Source organism: Cyprinodon variegatus, unplaced genomic scaffold, assembly GCF_000732505.1.
Source record: "Cyprinodon variegatus isolate N-32 unplaced genomic scaffold, C_variegatus-1.0 Scaffold407, whole genome shotgun sequence".
NCBI classification, from domain to species: domain Eukaryota; kingdom Metazoa; phylum Chordata; class Actinopteri; order Cyprinodontiformes; family Cyprinodontidae; genus Cyprinodon; species Cyprinodon variegatus.
In genome coordinates, this window is record NW_015150860.1 from 641,724 (window position 1) to 659,948 (window position 18,225).

Below are 18,225 nucleotides of genomic sequence, written 5' to 3' on the forward strand. Positions count from 1 at the left end.
CTTTGAAAGGTTAAGCACTCGCTCTGTATCACAGATCCTCCACTGTACTTAAGTGATAGCAAGCTGCTTATTTATCCTTTGTCACATCCTGATCCAACCTGTTTGTTGCTTAAAGGCTAAACCTTGCTTATCTGGTTTGGAGTTAGCAACAATTATTTCCTAAACTGGGATATCCCAATTTACGTGTTCAGCTATATGATGGAAAATAAAAGAAAATTTTTCAGATTAGATGCGCCTAAACATGGCAGGATAGCTGGTTCAGTACTTCCTATATCATATGTGTATTATGGGTGCTGTCCTGGAGCATTGCAGAAACCCTCATCTTAACTTAAGTCCTGACTTTTGTAATTTTTTACACTTCTCTCTTCAGTTTTTAAGCCAGAGGAGCTGCGTCAGGCTTTGATGCCGACCTTGGAGGCTTTATACCGCCAGGACCCTGAGTCCCTTCCCTTCCGCCAGCCGGTGGACCCCCCGTTACTGGGAATACCCGTACGTATTCGAACTAGTAACAAAACTAACCTGGTAAGGGACTGCACTGGCTGCCATTTTGCTTCAACTCCATCCAAGCATACCTTTAATTTCTGTTTATTTTATCCATTTTTTCCCTTGCTATTGTTACTTTAGATTAGAGTTTGTTTTATTTTTGTCTTCTTGCTGCTATTCTTTTCCCCTGCATGCTGAAAGTGAAGATATATTTAGGATTGTGTGTGTATGATTTGCTTTGTTGATCTTGTAAATCAAAGCTCTGGCTCTCATGAACATTAATTGAACTTTTTTCTGTTAAAGCTTCTGCTATATACATTAATCTATACAGCATTTATTTAAGTGGTTTGCTGCACACTTTCTTCTAATTAATCAGAATAAAGTGTGACTAATTGGAACCAAAATTTGTTCACGAGCCAGATGCTTTTATTTATCATTTATTTTATTTTTATCCATCTTTTTTTTGCCTTTATCATGTTTTTTATTATTTCTTCCATCCTCATAAACCATTGCTAGCTTTCTGAATTAGTTCCTCATCAGTAAGGGTTTAACAGTGTTCAGGTAGGAGATGCTGCGATGCCATAAAAACTCAGCCTTCACTTGGTCTGCCTCAGAAGAAGTATTTCTCTCAGACTGGCTGGGAAATGGAGCAAATTAGTAGATCTTTAAGAGTCGTCTGAGTTATTATTTTCCATCTTTTCTGAATTGGAAAAAAGAACTTGATTAGTGTTTGTAAAAGCCGCACCTTTATAACCTCCAACCTGGTTGTCATTTAAAGGTCCTATCATGCTTATTTAGGCATTGCAAATTAAACAATGTGCATATATATAATGGGAAAAAAAATAATTACTGATCAGTTTAACCCTTTATAGGGCACACAGTGAAATACTTTTAAAAAATCAAAATTTCAAGCCATTACTGACCTTACACTGCAAAAATGATCTATAAATCAATAAAAATGTCCCAAATTAAGTGTATTTACCCTTGATTTGACAAGGTTAATAAGATGATTTGCCAAATCAATGAGATTTTTACTCTTAAAATAAGATAATTACTTAAAATGAGACAAAGCAATTGTTTTTTTCTTATTTTAAATGTAAATTATCTTGTTCCATTGGCAAATTGTCTCACTTTCCTCCTCAATTGAAGAGAAAATTCACTTATTTTAAGAAAAAATAACTTATTTATTAAATTTCATTTTATTTGCAGTAACATAAAAAAAATATGGATATTTTAATGGAAAAAAAGTAATAACAAGAAACGCCAACTTGACCGAATATATAAATAAAAATAACAAAAGTGCCTCTATAAGAAATTCACGAAAAACACTCAGAGAGAGAAAGAAACACATTTTATTTGGTCCAACATGACCGTAGAGGCATTAATGCTGATAATGGCGCTTCCATTTTTTAGTTTATACACCTATATATAATTGTGAACTAGGATTATGAATTATTATGATTTTTTTTTTTACTTTACTGTATAACTTTTCAATTAGCTTTTTACCTTTTTTTTCTTGGCTTAACATTTTTTCGACTTAAGTTGAAAAAGTGGGTAATATATCATTCAAGGGCTCATCTAATTGGTCAAATGCCAAAATAAGATGCACAGCCATGTAGCAGGATCTTTGCTGAACGGCTGGATATAGATCTTGTGCTTCTAGACCTCACTGAGGGACAGGGGGACTCCATTTGTAATTTGATGAAAAACTGTAACTTGCCCTATAAAGAGTTAATTGCATCTGCAGTATAATCAGAATTTTGCAAAACTCTGCTCTTAAATCGGAGAGGAACTCAATTTTGGTCACATTACATTTATTAGGATTAAAACACTGACTGTCTCGCTCCAGGTCTTTAGTTGGCGGTAATATGCTAACTGTTGATTTACGAACACACAGAAAGGAACAGAGAATTGCAGCAAGTATACAGATCCATGCATTCAGGCAGAAGTAATCGCTTCTCTAGAGGCTGCAAAATACATGAGGCAGAGGTTCACTTTCTAACAGCAATGACCTTTAACATGCTGCCAGAGCTACAACGGATCAGTTTGGTAGAGTAAACCAGTTTACATTCTAATAATAATCTATTCCAAGACTTTAAAGTAGCATTTTGAACACTTCATTCTTATTTGTTATATTTATTATACTGTAATACTGTCACTGTATCTTGCGAGTGACACACTAATATTTTGAAAATCTCTAGATCTATTCATTTTATTCTTCTGCATAACAACTGGAGTCTGTCTCTACAGCCCGTTTTGGTAATATGCATCACTTGTTTGTATGTATGAGTGGTTCCATTCAGATATGAGTGTCTTTTAATATCTCTTGTTGCCATGGTGACACTTAGATGGACTCTGCTCTATGAAACTCACACCTAATAGTTTCTTGCTGTTGTTGGAACTTAAAAAGAAGTAGTTATTTTTTCAACGTCCTCCTCTTCGCTTCCCCATCAAACGGTGCAGGGTTTTGTGGAAAAGCGAGGGGGGGTGGCACTGACAGGAAAAACTGCTTCCAGCCATCGATGCATTTCCTTCACCTCAACACTGTTGGCCTGAATGCTGCCATCTCATTAGCACTCATGCTGCTGGCATTGTAGCTTAAAGCCTAGCTTTCCTGCCTGCTGCTCTGTTTTTCATGGCTTTGCACCCTGGTCAGTTGCTTATCATTGGAAGTTTTGTTTGCTTTTAGGTTTTAGCAGAGAATCCATCCAGCTGTCTAGAAAACTGTTTAAATCTACTGTTAAGGACCAATTGATTGAGATTTATGATGACATGCTCGGCCCCAGCTGCAGCATGATCATGTTAAAATCTTCTTGCATCTTTTGGGAAGATTTTTACCAGCTGTAAACTGGGCAGGCTGGTCCTCTGGCTGATGTAGATGGGTAGATTTGAGGTGTTGGGTGCAAAGCAGAGAGCTGGAGGGCAGAAGTTGTCATGTCTCTCTGTTTGCACATGAACCTTCTTCTTTGCAGCGCTCAACAACATTGTCCCCCTGCACCCTCTTCTCTCCCTACTCTGGTCCTGTCGGTTGCCTGCAATGCCGCCTTCTGTGTCAACAATGCCGATGATGCTGGTCGCCTTCCTGCTACCAACCTTCGTCGATGTTTGACGATCCTTTTGCTTAACCACTCAACCTGACCTAACATGGACAACCATCCCAATCCAGGACTACTTCGACATCGTCAAGAACCCCATGGATCTGTCGACCATTAAGCGGAAGTTGGACACAGGGCAGTACGAGGAGCCATGGCAGTACATCGAAGACGTCTGGCTGATGTTCAACAACGCCTGGCTGTACAATCGAAAGACGTCTCGAGTCTACAAGTACTGCTCCAAACTGGCCGAGGTGTTTGAGTCGGAGATCGATCCTGTTATGCAGGGCTTGGGCTACTGCTGTGGGAGGAAGGTAAATCACAACTGTTGTTTTTTTATCGTTTGTGTGGGTCTTAAAAACTCAACGTTTGACTGCTAGTTTACAAAGAATAGTGTTGAAAATCAGTCATTTATCTAAGATCAAGTTATTGTTGCCAAGTTATTTTGATGCTACAAAAAATAATTAACTCATCAAGGATATTAGCTTTGCTAATGCTACCTAAATTTAGCTTGCAAGCAGAGTACCTATATACAGGCTTTTAGCTAGGAATATATCACAAGGTGTACACCTTGGTGTATCACATCTTTAGGCTTTGCGTGTTGTTGAATGTTGAAATTTATACTCAGAAATGCTATTTCTTGCATTTTTAAGGTGGAATGTAGCTAGCTTTTTCTCTTAGTTACAACACTTTTGTCCTGAGGGAAGCATGTGTGCTTGAGTAGAGGGGGAAATTTCATAGGGAGATATCAGATCATCTTTAGGTACAATGTTATGTTTCACAGGTTAATAAAAAAAAAAATCAGAAAGTGTAACTTAAACTTACCGCTAAAGGTAAAACTTGATTACATTTAAAACAAGCTGACCAAACTGAAAAACTGTCTACAAATAAGCCAGGACTTTTTTTTTTTTCTGTGTATCTACTCTGTTAAGAATACAGCTGACCCTGAAGCGAATCAGAAACTTAATTCAGTCATGTTTTCATGTATCTTAGTACATTTTGTAAATGTAATCCGATGTGTTACACGAGCAGGTGTGTTGCGCCAAAGGGCAGTTATACCAGTTGCAAATGTCCAGAGGGCAAAATAAGCACACTGTCATCCACAATAACATCCATTTATCGATCTTTTGGAAAAAAAAAATCGAAGAACCATTAAAAAATCACAGCATCTGTTTGATATTTGTTACGGATTTAGCACAGATCGCTCCCACCTCCCCAGTTGTCATGTACGTTAGCTGTTCCAAAGGAAAGAAAAAAAAATAATAATTACATAGTTATCAGGTTTCAATGAGTTTTCATAAACTTTTCAAAGTTTTGCTTTCCTGCTTGCATACAGCGCCGCGAGCTTATTCCCGTGAATGAAATTGTCCGCAGGGACAGATATTCCACCATATTACTGGGGAAAATTAGGGCATGCCAAAGCCGTACATCCCCAATACAGGGCGTACAATTTCTAATATTTTTAGTAAATGTCCGTACCCATTGCTAGCTGAAAGCCTGCTTATATAAATGAAATAAACCCAACATGGAATGATTTGCTGGTTGAAGATATTAGTTATTGAGAGATAATACCGCTCTTAGAACGATTTGACTTATTTGTAACGTGTGTAAGTTTATCACTATGTTTTGGCTCTTAATGCTTTCAGTTCAGCCTCAATCCTCCTCAGGCTTGAAGATACCAAATTTTTAAGTGTTAAAAATAGCTTTGATTTAGTAGATTTAAGCATCAAACTAGGACTCTTTTTTTTCAAAGTCCTGAATTTAATTGAATCTGACTGAGACATCCATGTTTACCTAATATAGTGTAGCTCGAATAGTTATTAGCTAAAAAACAAAATACATGTTTAAATAAAATATAGAGGTTTTTAAGGGGGGATATTTTTCTTAATGAAGAGTAAATGAAAGATGTTTTTTTTGTCTCTTCCCTGTTGCAGTACGAGTTTTCTCCCCAAACCCTTTGCTGCTATGGAAAACAATTATGCACCATCCAACGCGATGCTTCATATTTTAGTTACCAGAACAGGTAAGAGCCTTCAGCATAAAACTACCTTTAGAGTGTTTTGCTTTTGTAAAGATAAAGACGAAGCTGCTGGGATCATCTAGTCTGTCATGTTTTTTGTTGTTTTTTTGTTGTTCTTTTTTATATTAGATATACCTCTGCAGCATAGCATCAGTCAATGAAATCACAGAAGAGATTAATTTTTGGCTTCAAATGTTAACCGTGGCGCCATCACCATCTTCATAGTTCACTGTTTTTAATTTTCATGAAGTCATTCATAAAGTGGGCTCCTTTCTTCTCCAGCTGTGCTTCGTTCACAGCACCATTGTTGCTGCATAAAATTGTAAAAACCTCATGCTTTCCGTTTGGGAGCAGGGTTGGTTTGTTTTCTCCACCGGAGGAAAAGCTCCCACTTTATGAATGGGCAGAAAGGATGATGGATCCCTGTTGCTCTATCTCTTCCTCATTCACCTTCTCATATATGGAGCCTTGTATCCTCACTGCCCTGCTGCCCCACGGCTCCTAGTGCTCTCTCATGTTGCTGTAATGTTTTTGTTGTTGTTGTTGTTTACCACTGGATGTCTGATGCTAATCTTTGCTTTGCCTTGGCTCTCTGTCCTCTGTTGGTTGTTTTCTACCTCTTATTCGCCCCTGCCCCTCTGTCTCTCCATCTTTGTCCCTGTCCAATCTGTAACAACTTATTACACATCTTTTTTTTTATTATTTATTTTTATCTTCTCCCCCCCCCATCTATCTCCTTGCCCTTCTCCTTCCTATTTTCTTAACGCTTGTGATGTCTGCATTGGCCTGCTTTGGTGTGACCAATCATCCACTCCAAAATTAATGCACAATCTCAAAACACAACCGCCCACACAAAAACCGCGCATCACGATTGGCCGCTACCTCCTGGCGACGGCCCACCCTGGCCTCCCTGCCTCCACCTGTGTGTGCGCGCTTCCCTGGCCTGCCCTGCCCCGCCCTGCCCTGATTGGTGGCTGCTTCTTCGCTCCCTCTCTGTGATTGGCTGTGCTGATGACGAACGGTGTAGTTCACCAAAATATGGGCTTCTTGCTGACAGGTACCACTTCTGTGAGAAGTGTTTCAACGAAATCCAAGGCGACAGTGTATCCCTGGGGGACGACCCCTCCCAGCCTCAGACGTGAGTACCGACACACTCCTAACACAACAACATTCAGCAGCTGATCCAACTAAAGCTGAGTTTGTGCTTATATAAGCTAAAAAAGACAAAAACGTATAGACCCTTCTCTCTGGTCCTCACCTGAACTCCTGTAATAAAAACCTAAAAGGTCCTACCAGGTAGAGGCGAATGCACAACTAAATCCCTACATAAAGCATCCCAGTCCATCTTCTTATTTTAATAGATCAGTTTTTTTAGTAAATAAACACACCAGTCTTTCACTAGATGTGAGGAAAAGGCTTGTCCAGTTGGATAGTTAACCATTCAGTAGCCTTTCTGCTTATTATCAGCAGCTGTTAATGTACTAAGGTCAGAGACAAGAACGTCACAATTTGGCATCATATGAAGGGGTGTGGCCTGGATTACAGCCTTAAAAACACAAATATTACTGTAAAAATAAAACTTTAAATTTGGATATGTGACTTCACTATTCACAGTGACTAGTGCTACAAAAATGTCTTGTCAAAATCCTCATATTCTCTTGTATCAAATAAGATGTTGTTTGCTAGTATAAAAGAGGGGATGCATGTTTGTCAATGTAGAGTCAGTAGTAGACCAACTGTCTAACTAATATCAAGGTATGCAAAATGTTTAGGAAGATGGATGCCAAGACTGTTTAGAGAGCTGTTAGCATAGCCTAATGTCTCCTCTCTCCAATAGCTGCCGCACTCTTCTGATAAGCTGGTTTAAAGGAGGTTCCTATTTTATTTTTTCCGTTTATGGTAAAGACTGATTTGGCTGTTTGGGAAAAACTTTGGTTTGCGAAAAAACAGTGGGTCATTGTGTGGAGGATAAGTAGCGGCAGCTCTATTAAAAAAGACACAAGTGTTTTTAAAATGGTTAGTTAGCTACAGATGGTCTGCTGTTTAGCTGTAGAATGCAGGCTAGCACCGGTACAGATATCCTTACTGATGAACCAGCCGATAGCTGCCTGCAAACAGGAGCTCTTTACAATAAACTTTGGCTAAATTTGGTCAATGCTTAGTCTAGTTCTGTATCAGTAAATGAACAGTAAAAAATATTAAAACATTTAAACATAAAGGTATCGATGCTTTAGGGGTTATGTGTTTTTCTGTTTAAAATTAAATAAGATGTTTTACTATTTTTCTAAGCTTATGGAAATGTTGCGATTCTGTAATATTTATACTCACGGTTATCATATTTTGTGTACAACCACAAAAGGCACGGTTTGCCTTTTTTGGATGTTTTTTTGTTATCTGGTATCTTTAAGCAATAGAGGTTAAAGGTTAAAATAGCCACATTTCCTACTCTGTTCAGTCTTTCCTTTTAGTAGCTTTAAACCTCCACATTTATCCTTTATTTATGATGTCAAACGAAGATCAAACTTTAAATTTACTAACATCCAATCCCAGTAAGGCTGCTCAATCTGAATATTGTTGATTTCACCGAGCATCTCCAGCTTTAGCTGCAGTGTTGACCAGTTGACAGAGAAAGGTGTAGAAAATAATGATTTAAATCTGTGATACATTGATAGAATCATTATATTAAAATTCTTATTATTCATTAATCTAATAATTAAAACCAGGCGAGCCAAGTATTTATGACAGTTTTTGTCGACGCTATTCAATCGTACAGTCAAAGCCGTTTTAAATGAATCTAAAAGTTGTTCCCAGTGATGTCAGAGCATTTAAAGTCCTGGTTCATGTACTTTGAATCGGCAGAGGAGATCATTCTACTGCAGCGTTTAATTTGATGGAAACCTTTTAAGTGACTGCACTGTTTAAAAAAAAAAAGTTAGTAGTTGGTCATAAAACAATACCTTTAAGCAACACTGTCTAAATTTGGACCCTAATATTTGAATTCAAGACATGTTAAATGATTGTTTCGGTCAATATGCAGCCCTTGTTGCGTATCAGTGCTCCGTGCAGGCTGCTCTTCCCAAAAACGTATCTATGTAATGTGAAAGGGATTGAGGTCATGTGACGCAGAGCGCCACTTTACAGCAATCTGAGCTCCCTTTAAACACAAGAGGTCACTAAAATAAAAGTTGTTGTTGCCAAATAGACAGATCAGACATAAGTTTGGTACCCTGATGTAGGATTTAATCTAAAAAGAAGAATGTAGCCTTTTTTTTTTTTTTTTTTTTTAACCAGTAACTCCTTTACTTCTTAATCTCCTTTATTAAAGTTTTTTATTAGCATTTTTCAATACTCAGAGGGAGATTGTTTCATTTTGTGCTGTAAATTGCATTTGTAGACACCCTCTAGTTCTAGTGCCCATGGTTGCTAAAATTTACAAAGTGGTGCTTTAAAAATATCAATGGGGAAAATCAATACCATAATAATTAATGATTTAACTGCAGTTCACTAATTTCAACATGTACCCGTCATTCTAAAAGCTCAGATGTGTTTAGATTATTGATGCACCAAACTGAAATTTTCTGTAATATTCAGGATATTGAGCAGTCTGCTCTATTTATGACTGATATTATGCAGCCGAGCTTCACATATAATTCCTTCATTCCCACAGGTCTATCAATAAAGACCAGTTCCAGAAAAAGAAGAACGACACCCTTGACCCTGAGCTGTATGTAGTCCTCTTGGCTCCCCACTCTGTTGTTCTTGTTTAACTTTATTGGACTTGTCCCAGTACGAGCCGTCCAGTCAGGATCGTCTCTGTCTAGTTCCTGACTTTTGTTTCCTCTCTGCTCAGACTCGTGGAATGTATCGACTGCGGTCGTAAAATGCACCAGATCTGCGTCCTGCATAATGACACCATATGGCCATCAGGGTAAGGAGGCGGTTCCACTAAGGTTTTAAAATAAGGACATCTTTATTTGTCCTTAGAAATTATTGAAAAGTTTTTTATTTATTTTTTTTATTTTAAGAGCCAATTTAAACTTTTTCTTTTTAATTTCGTGTTCATTTCCAGCTTTGTTTGTGACAACTGTCTGAAAACAGCCAACAAGACACGAAAAGAGAACAAATATGCAGCCAAAAGTAAGTGGACTCTCCAGACACGCCCTGGGTGGTATGAAAGAATTAAATGGCAACATGCATTGCTATATGCATATGATCCTGTCCCCTTGTTAAATGTATGTTAAAAGCCTTAGAATTGTTTTATTAGTGTAGCAAAACATCACTCCCATAGCAAAAAAGCTAAAGTGCTTAGCATCCAGATGATTGTTTCCACAGCAAGAGTCTCTCATGAACCTGACTTTGTTTCAGGGGCAGATTTTCCTTCGCTCTGTAAATTAGGATGTTCTACATTTTTATCCTGGTTAAATATCCTCAGCATTTATTTAATGTTTTCTTTTAACTTTAAATATGATCGTAGGGCTTTTTGATACAAGACAAAATATTTTCCCACAGCTATCTGTACTAAATATCAGCATTTTTTGAGGGATGGGATTCAAATCTTTGATTTAGAAAAAGGCATGTTTGCCACTGTCTGTGTCCTCACAAATATAGGAAGAGAGAGAAAGTAGTACTTCTAAAAGAAAAAAAGGATATAATATTTTTCCATGTTTATGCTTTGTGGTGCAAAATAAGCATCATAAATTCCAGGATCTGGGATTATTTGCTGATTTTGAAGTTGGTACAGATGTTCTCTGCAGCAGTCATTGGGCTGATTGTTGTTTGGCACAAAGACACAGGACACACAATCATGTAAACACATCCTACATATGTGAAGTTTAGAGACCAGTAGACCTAAGATTTATGAACAGTACCAGGAGAGGATCCAGACTCAATGAGAAAGACTGATAGAACTGTCTTTCAATCCACCATAATCTAGACCTTCATGCTGGTTTCCGCTTATCTTTACCAGGAAATGTTTGAATAAATCTGGGCCGGTTGGAACAGAAGCGTACGGGACATCACCACATTCAAAGCTAGTCTGGAGCTGCATTTAACCTACTGCTATTAATAGTAATATAAATAATAAAATAATAAATCATTACTTTTTTATTTAGTGAGGGAATGATGATTAACAGACAGACACAAATCAAATGAACATTTTGCCAAATAAAACAAGGCAGACACCATCAGAGCTAGCGGTACTTGACACAGGGCTATACTGAGAGACTGCTGCTTCAGACGGGCTAAAGTTAGCCCTCGCTGCAGTTAGCCTCATGCTACGTTCAGATCACAAGCAGCCAGAGCATGTGTGGTGAGAAACAGCCTTTGATTTGTTGGTGTGATTGATTTTTTTTTCAGGACTTCCTCAGACAAAGCTGGGGAACTATCTGGAGACGCGAGTGAACGACTACCTCAAACGGCAGAGCCACCCCGAGTCAGGAGAGGTTACAGTCCGTGTGGTCCACGTCTCGGACAAAGTGGTTGAGGTCAAGCCGGGCATGAAGTCCAGGTCAGTTGATTTATTTTTCTTCATTCATACATAAAGACAGCTAACTACTAATGGCTGGATTATAAGGTGTTTCATGATTAGTTAGGTTTGCTTCAGTTTAGTGTTGTCTTTTCCTGAAATTCCCCGGCTGTTTTCTTCCAGGTTTGTAGACAATGGAGAGATGGCCGAATCTTTCCCGTACCGGATGAAAGCCCTGTTCGCATTTGAGGACATCGACGGAGCTGATGTGTGTTTCTTCGGCATGCATGTTCAAGAGTACGGCTCTGACTGTCCACCGCCGAATCAAAGACGGGTGTACATTTCCTACTTGGACAGCGTACACTTCTTTAGACCTCGACACCTGAGGACGGCCGTCTACCATGAGATCCTGTTGGGCTACTTGGAATACGTCAGAAGAATGGGGTAAGTAAAAACAAGTGTTTCTGAAAATACAAGAAGTGTATTTTTATATCAGTAAATAAAAACAAAGTCTTTTCTAATCGCAGGTATACGACGGGACACATCTGGGCTTGCCCCCCCAGTGAGGGGGATGATTACATCTTCCACTGTCACCCACTGGACCAGAAGATCCCAAAGCCCAAACGTCTGCAGGAGTGGTACAAGAAGATGCTGGACAAGGCCGTTTCTGAAAGAATTGTCCACGATTACAAGGTGATACCTTCTACTCATCCTGTAGCATCATTTTTAAATCAAACTTTTCACTATAAGCAGCTATGCAGAAGTTGGTCTATTGTACAGTGGAATGAATTAAAACAGGAAAGTGTTCATCATCCAACTGTTCACTTGGTTACTTAACAGTGAAGCAAAGGAAGAAATCCCTCTATTGCAACCTCATTCAGTTGTGAAGGCATTGGGCACTAATGCTAACACAAATATTATTGGATCAATACAGAAGCTAAAAATTTCAGCGTTAAAAAGTAAGGCAGCATAGCTTATATTATTAGGTCATTTTGCCAGACAAGGCAAGTTTATTTCTATAGTACAATGAGTAAAAATGATAAATTAAAAGAAGTTAATTATGAAAAATTGATTGAATTGCAGGAAATTTGGGCTAAAAATGTAACAAGTAACGTTTTTAATCTCGTTTTAAAACATCTTAGGGTTTCAGTGCTTGTACAGATTTCTGGGCTCTTATTCCAGATTATTGGAGCAAAAGAACTAAAAGCTGCGTTTTCATAGCAACCTACCTTGCTGCAAAAGTTGTTCGCTAACGAAAATGTTTCATAGAATCCCTGGATATTGTACATGGGTGCGGCAAGGTATATTTTCAGTTTTTAATGTTTGTAATGTAAAAACATTTTGGTCTAATTTATTTTTTTATGATTATTCTAAAGCTCTATTGAGTTGAATCATACTTTTAATCCTTTTATTTTTCCCTTAGTAATTTAATTTATTTGTTTTGTCCAAATATAAGGCATTGAAATATTCAAATGATTTAACTTTTTTGCTTTTAACAAGAAAGAACCCTGTGCCTTAAGAAAAATGTTGCCAACATTTAAAAAAAATGATTGCCAAGTATGAAGTGTGTTTCTTACTATCAGAACATGGTGTGATATTTTGGATATCCCTCAACCCGATTGATAACCTTGATGATCAGGTAGTGGCTGCATCATGCTGTGGGGATGCCTTCTTCCACCAAGACGGAGTGTCTGGTTAAACCAATTGGGAAGATGAACATAAAGGTTAAGGAAGAAAGAATGGAGAAGCTGTTTAAGACTTTAAGAGGCTGGAGCGTAGGTTCCTCTTTGCACAGGACAATGAGACCTAATGTAAAACCACAGATGCAATGTTTTAGATCAAAGCATATTTAATTTAAAATCTTCCCAACACCACCTGCACTACATTGATCCATCACATAAAATACACTGAAGTTTGTCACACAATCTAAAAATTGAGCTGCAAGAGGTTGTCAGTGTTGAAGCTCTGCTGAAGCAGCTTTTTCTTTCGGTCTTCTAGGACATCTTCAAGCAGGCAACAGAAGACCGCCTGACGAGTGCGAAGGAGCTGCCGTACTTTGAGGGCGACTTTTGGCCCAATGTACTGGAGGAGAGCATCAAGGAGCTGGAGCAGGAGGAAGAGGAGAGGAAGAGGGAGGAGAACAGCACCTCGAATGAAAGCACAGATGTAGGTAGAGCCAGAATCTGCTTCTTGCCTCTTCTCCTCAGGACGTGCATTGACTTCTGTCTTCACTTCAACATCCACAGGCCACTAAAGGAGACAGCAAGAATGCCAAAAAGAAGAACAATAAAAAGGCGAACAAGAACAAGAGCAGCTTGAGCCGAGCCAATAAGAAGAAACCAGGGATGCCTAGTGTTTCCAATGACCTCTCTCAGAAACTCTACGCCACCATGGAGAAACACAAAGAGGTACAGTCTGACTTTGGGATCTTATCTAATGTCATAGTTTTTTTTTTTTTTTTTTTCTTAGTTTAAAACAAATTACTCAATTTTACATTTAGACCTGATAACCATGGATCCTTTTTGATTTAATTCAGTTGTGTATTTCTAGAAGTCAGCTTATGTGTAGAGGGACCTGTGTTTAATTGAACCTCTGCAGGGATTAGATGGAGGCCTCAGAGGATTATTAGAAAGAAAACATGGTAGAAGGTGCCACTGATCTCTATTTATTCACTAGATTGCTGATAGCCTGTTGGTAGTACAGGGTGGAGTGAAGTCACCAGCCGCCATATTGGGACTACCTAGTTAGACCGGTCACAATGTAAACATTACGAGTGCTACAGCATCGAACAACAATGATTTTCTCATTTTCAGGGGGCTTATGTTTTTAAAATAAAGATTAATTCATCACTTTGATACACACTTGCGGTTTCATAGCATCAGTAGATTACTTTAACTTATATAAAAAAAATTGACACATCACATTGCATAGTCAGTATGTAGTCTATAAATCATGTAGTAAAACTTTTTTTTACAAATCCATCAAAACAAAATTAATGTGTTAATAGATCATAATAATACAGATGTGCCAAAAGTGCTAAATTGTTGATGTACATGTATTGACATTATAATGGTAATTGCATATTTCATAATTTTAAGATTTTACATCAAGTCTGAATTACAAGTAAATGTCTTAATTCTGTAGTATTTTTCTATTTGCAAATTGTGCATAAATGATGCCATATACTTTTATGCTGTGTCTGTGCATTAGCTTTTAAATCTGAAATAGATTTACAATAGAGCTAAATTAATTAACTGATTTTGTAATTGGAAAGAGCCTCTGTTTCTACATTTGCAAAAATCACATAACAGGCAATATAAAATTCATATTTTGTTTTTTGCTCATAGTTACAAGAATCTAATCATTTGCATATACTTTACATACAAGTATGTATGCACACATGAATACAAACATACACTATCCAGTGATTGAATAACTTAAATAATGTAACTTTCACATGTAGAGTGAATTCGCATTCAAATATACATGTATATATAACCTTTTCAGTCAGTATAACATGTTATATATATATCAGCACATGACTTTTTCAAATGAGAAATATACCACACACTACAAAAACGTCAGCATCATCATCATCCATTTAATCAAAAAAATACTACATTGACATTTAACAGGGAATTACTTTCTATTTATTCTTCCCTCTATTTTCTAACATTAGACACAATGTCAGTGGCTGATTTAGTCAATGTCTTCAAGTTGGTCGGAGATAGTCAGACTAATGTTACGCTATATATTATACTATAGGATGCATCGGTGAATATATGGATTTTCTTGGTTAGTTCATCAGCTGACTGTGAAATTACCTCTGAAACGTCTTTCAAGAGCCAGCAAGCTGCTTGTTGTAGCTGACTGCAGACAGTGCCGCAGACAGGAGGCCGGCTTGTTTAGTTTTTATGACCGAAATTGCGGAAAACAACTCGTGAAGTTTAACACGCTAGAAGAGCGAGGTGCGCGAGAACGCTGGGACCATTTTTCCACCTGGATCTCCACTCTTTTTGGCCCTCGTGTCCCTCCGTTGTCGGACTAAACTCGCCCCCACTTCCTCTCCGCGCCTCGGCCGTATCTAGACCCACAGCGTGTAGCACAGACCACGCTTCAATATTGAGCATAAATCAAAAATGTCTGCGTCAAGCTCACTGCAACACACTGCTGTAAGAGTATAACCAGGAAGTGAGGTAGGAGAGCAAAACAGGTTTAGCGCCACCGCAGCACGGGAGGGAGAATTACGTCCAGGAGCAAATGGATAAAAATAGACCAGAGGGGAAAAAAAACATGAATCGATACTCTCTCGCGGACGTGTCGATGCATTGGATCGTCGGCTGTTGGATCAATGCATCGATACAAAACGATTATTATTTACACCCCTCGTACACATGTAGGAATTTTAAGGCTTATGTCTGAGAGTGGGGGAATACCAAGATGGCGGCAGGTGGATTTACTTTTTTCAGGCTATCAGCAATCCAGTGAATAGAGATTAGTGGAAGGTGCTGCAGGTGCTCTGAAAACTCTGAGGAAGATGGGCCAATAGCTTACTAACTTTCTATAAATGTTTAAAAAAAATTTCCCATTTTTCTTTGTTAGGTTTTCTTTGTCATCCGCCTAATTGCTGGCCCCACCGCCAACTCGCTACCCCCCATCACGGACCCCGATCCTCTGATGGCCTGTGACCTGATGGACGGCCGCGACGCCTTCCTGACCCTGGCCCGTGACAAGCACTTGGAGTTCAGTTCTCTGAGGAGGTCTAAGTGGAGCTCCATGTGCATGTTGGTGGAGCTCCACAATCAGAGCCAGGACCGCTTCGTTTACACCTGCAACGAATGTAAACATCATGTGGAGACCAGGTTCCACTGCACTGTGTGTGAGGTAAGAATAATGAACCTTTGGGGAGGAATGCAGAAAATATCTTATTAAAGAGATGTCTACATTAGTTTCCTTTTTCTCCTCTTTCTTTAGGATTATGACTTGTGCATCACCTGCTACAACACTAAAGGCCATGAGCACAAGATGGATAAACTGGGGCTTGGCCTGGACGATGATAGCAACAACCAGTCTGCAGCGGCCACTCAGAGTCCTGGTGACTCTCGCCGCCTTAGCATCCAGCGTTGCATCCAGTCGTTGGTCCACGCCTGCCAGTGTCGCAATGCCAACTGCTCCCTCCCGTCATGTCAGAAGATGAAGCGGGTCGTTCAGCACACAAAGGGCTGCAAGCGGAAGACCAATGGTGGCTGTCCCATCTGCAAGCAGCTCATCGCCCTGTGCTGCTACCACGCCAAGCACTGCCAGGAGAACAAATGTCCCGTCCCGTTCTGTCTGAACATCAAGCAGAAGCTCCGGCAGCAGCAGCTGCAGCACAGGCTCCAGCAGGCTCAGATGTTGAGGAGGAGGATGGCCACCATGCAGAGGGTCGGTCAGCCTGCGGGGGGGCCTCCTGGAGGAGCGATGGTAGGGCTTCCATCACCAGGAAACAACAGTGCCACGGCGCCCAGTACACCGACGTCAGTAGGTACCCAACCTCCAACCCCCCACACCCCAACTCAGAATATGCCTTCAGCGCCAGCGCAGGGAGGGGGTCCTGGAAATGGAGCGCAACAGCAGCAAGGAGGGATCCCCCCTCAGCATCCACTAAGCCAGTTCCAGCAGATGAGCAGCGGAGCCGCTGGGGCGGGGGGACTTATGAACTCTCCCCAGCACCAGCAGCAGATGCTTCCTCAGATCCAGCAGCAGCAAGGTGGCCCAGGGACCAACCCTCACCCAAATTATGCTGGCAGACCCCCTGGCTCCTCCCCGATCCACCAATCCCAGGGTAAACCACTTATCGGGTCATCAACACCACCCCAGCAGAGCGGTGGGGCAGGAATGCCTGGAAACTTAGGCGGCCAGCAACCTCCCGGTCAGCCCACAGGCCAGCATCCACTGCAGCAGCAGCCCCCCCAATCGGGGCCCCCACAAGCTGCTGTGGAAATAGCTCTGAAGATCCAGCAGGTAGCTGACGCCCAAAGGAAGATGGCTCTGCAGAGACAAGCAGCTACTGGCTTGATGCCGTCCAACCCTCATCACCAACCGGGTCAACCTCAGCAGATGCCCATGGGACACAGTGGGCCCGTAGGGATGGTAGGACCGCAAGGAATCCCGCCTCAAAACCAGACCGCTCCAAGGGCCCACATGGATCAGCAGCAAGGTGCTCTGCAGGGGATGATGCCCGGCGGTGGGCACATGCAGCAGCAGCCCCCTCAGCAGGCTAACCTACCCTTACAGGTGCAGCTGCAGCAGAGGATGGGTGCTCCCATCCAGAACCCTCAGCAGCAACAGCAGTGGACTGGACCAGGGATACCGCCACAACAAAGGCAGGCTCTGATGAACCAGATGAGCCATCAGGCCATGATGGCTCAGCAGCAGCAACAGCAGCAGCAACAACAACAGCAGCAGGCTTCACACCAACCGGGTCAGGGGCATCCCAACATGATGAACATAGTTCAGCAGCAGCAAGGCGGAAACATGCCCCAAACGGCTCTACAGGAGCTGCTTCGCACCCTGCGTTCACCAAGCTCAGATCTCCAGAAACAGCAGGTTCTAAACATCCTGCGGTCCAATCCACAGCTAATGGCTGCTTTCATCAAGCAGAGAGCCTCCAAATACAAGGGGGGCCCGGGTGGACCAGATGCCGGTCCAGGAGGAGCAGGACCGGGACCTGCAGGGGGTCCGGTTGGAAATGTCATTGCAGGAGTTAATCCACAAGTGAACATGAATGCTTCAGGGGTCGGGCAGCCGGGGATGCACATGGGAGGGCAGGGAGGATCCAACATCAACATGGCTTCCATGGCTCAGCTACAGCAGGTCCAGCAGCTGCAGCAGCAGCAGAGGCCAATGCTCAGTGGTTTACCGCAGCAGCAGCAGCAAGGAGTAGGACGAGGTATGCAAGGCCAGGGGCCGGCGGCGGGAAATCTGAACAGCCTCCAAGTTCGAGAGCTGATTATGAGGCGACAGTTGCAGCAACAACAGTTGCAGCAACAGCAGCAGCAACAACAGCTGCAGCAACAGCAGCAGCAACAACAGCTGCAGCAACAGCAGCAACAACAACAGCTGCAGCAACAGCAGCAACAACAACAGCTGCAGCAACAGCAGCAGCAACAACAACAGTTGCAGCA

The 18,225-nt window shown here is 40.9% G+C and overlaps 1 protein-coding gene across 1 annotated transcript in view; it reads left to right on the forward strand.

The window, feature by feature from the left end:
• The window catches only part of ep300 (E1A binding protein p300), a 36,467-nt gene that overhangs the window by 16,122 nt on the left and 2,120 nt on the right, over positions 1-18,225 (forward strand). The window contains exons 17-30 of the mRNA XM_015387926.1: positions 371-489; positions 3,650-3,889; positions 5,510-5,598; positions 6,623-6,733; positions 9,263-9,319; positions 9,446-9,523; positions 9,665-9,732; positions 10,951-11,101; positions 11,243-11,503; positions 11,587-11,752; positions 13,058-13,225; positions 13,306-13,467; positions 15,662-15,943; positions 16,034-18,147. Coding sequence (XP_015243412.1) covers positions 371-489; positions 3,650-3,889; positions 5,510-5,598; positions 6,623-6,733; positions 9,263-9,319; positions 9,446-9,523; positions 9,665-9,732; positions 10,951-11,101; positions 11,243-11,503; positions 11,587-11,752; positions 13,058-13,225; positions 13,306-13,467; positions 15,662-15,943; positions 16,034-18,147 — 4,066 coding nt within the window. The remainder of the gene's footprint in view (positions 1-370; positions 490-3,649; positions 3,890-5,509; positions 5,599-6,622; positions 6,734-9,262; positions 9,320-9,445; positions 9,524-9,664; positions 9,733-10,950; positions 11,102-11,242; positions 11,504-11,586; positions 11,753-13,057; positions 13,226-13,305; positions 13,468-15,661; positions 15,944-16,033; positions 18,148-18,225) is intronic.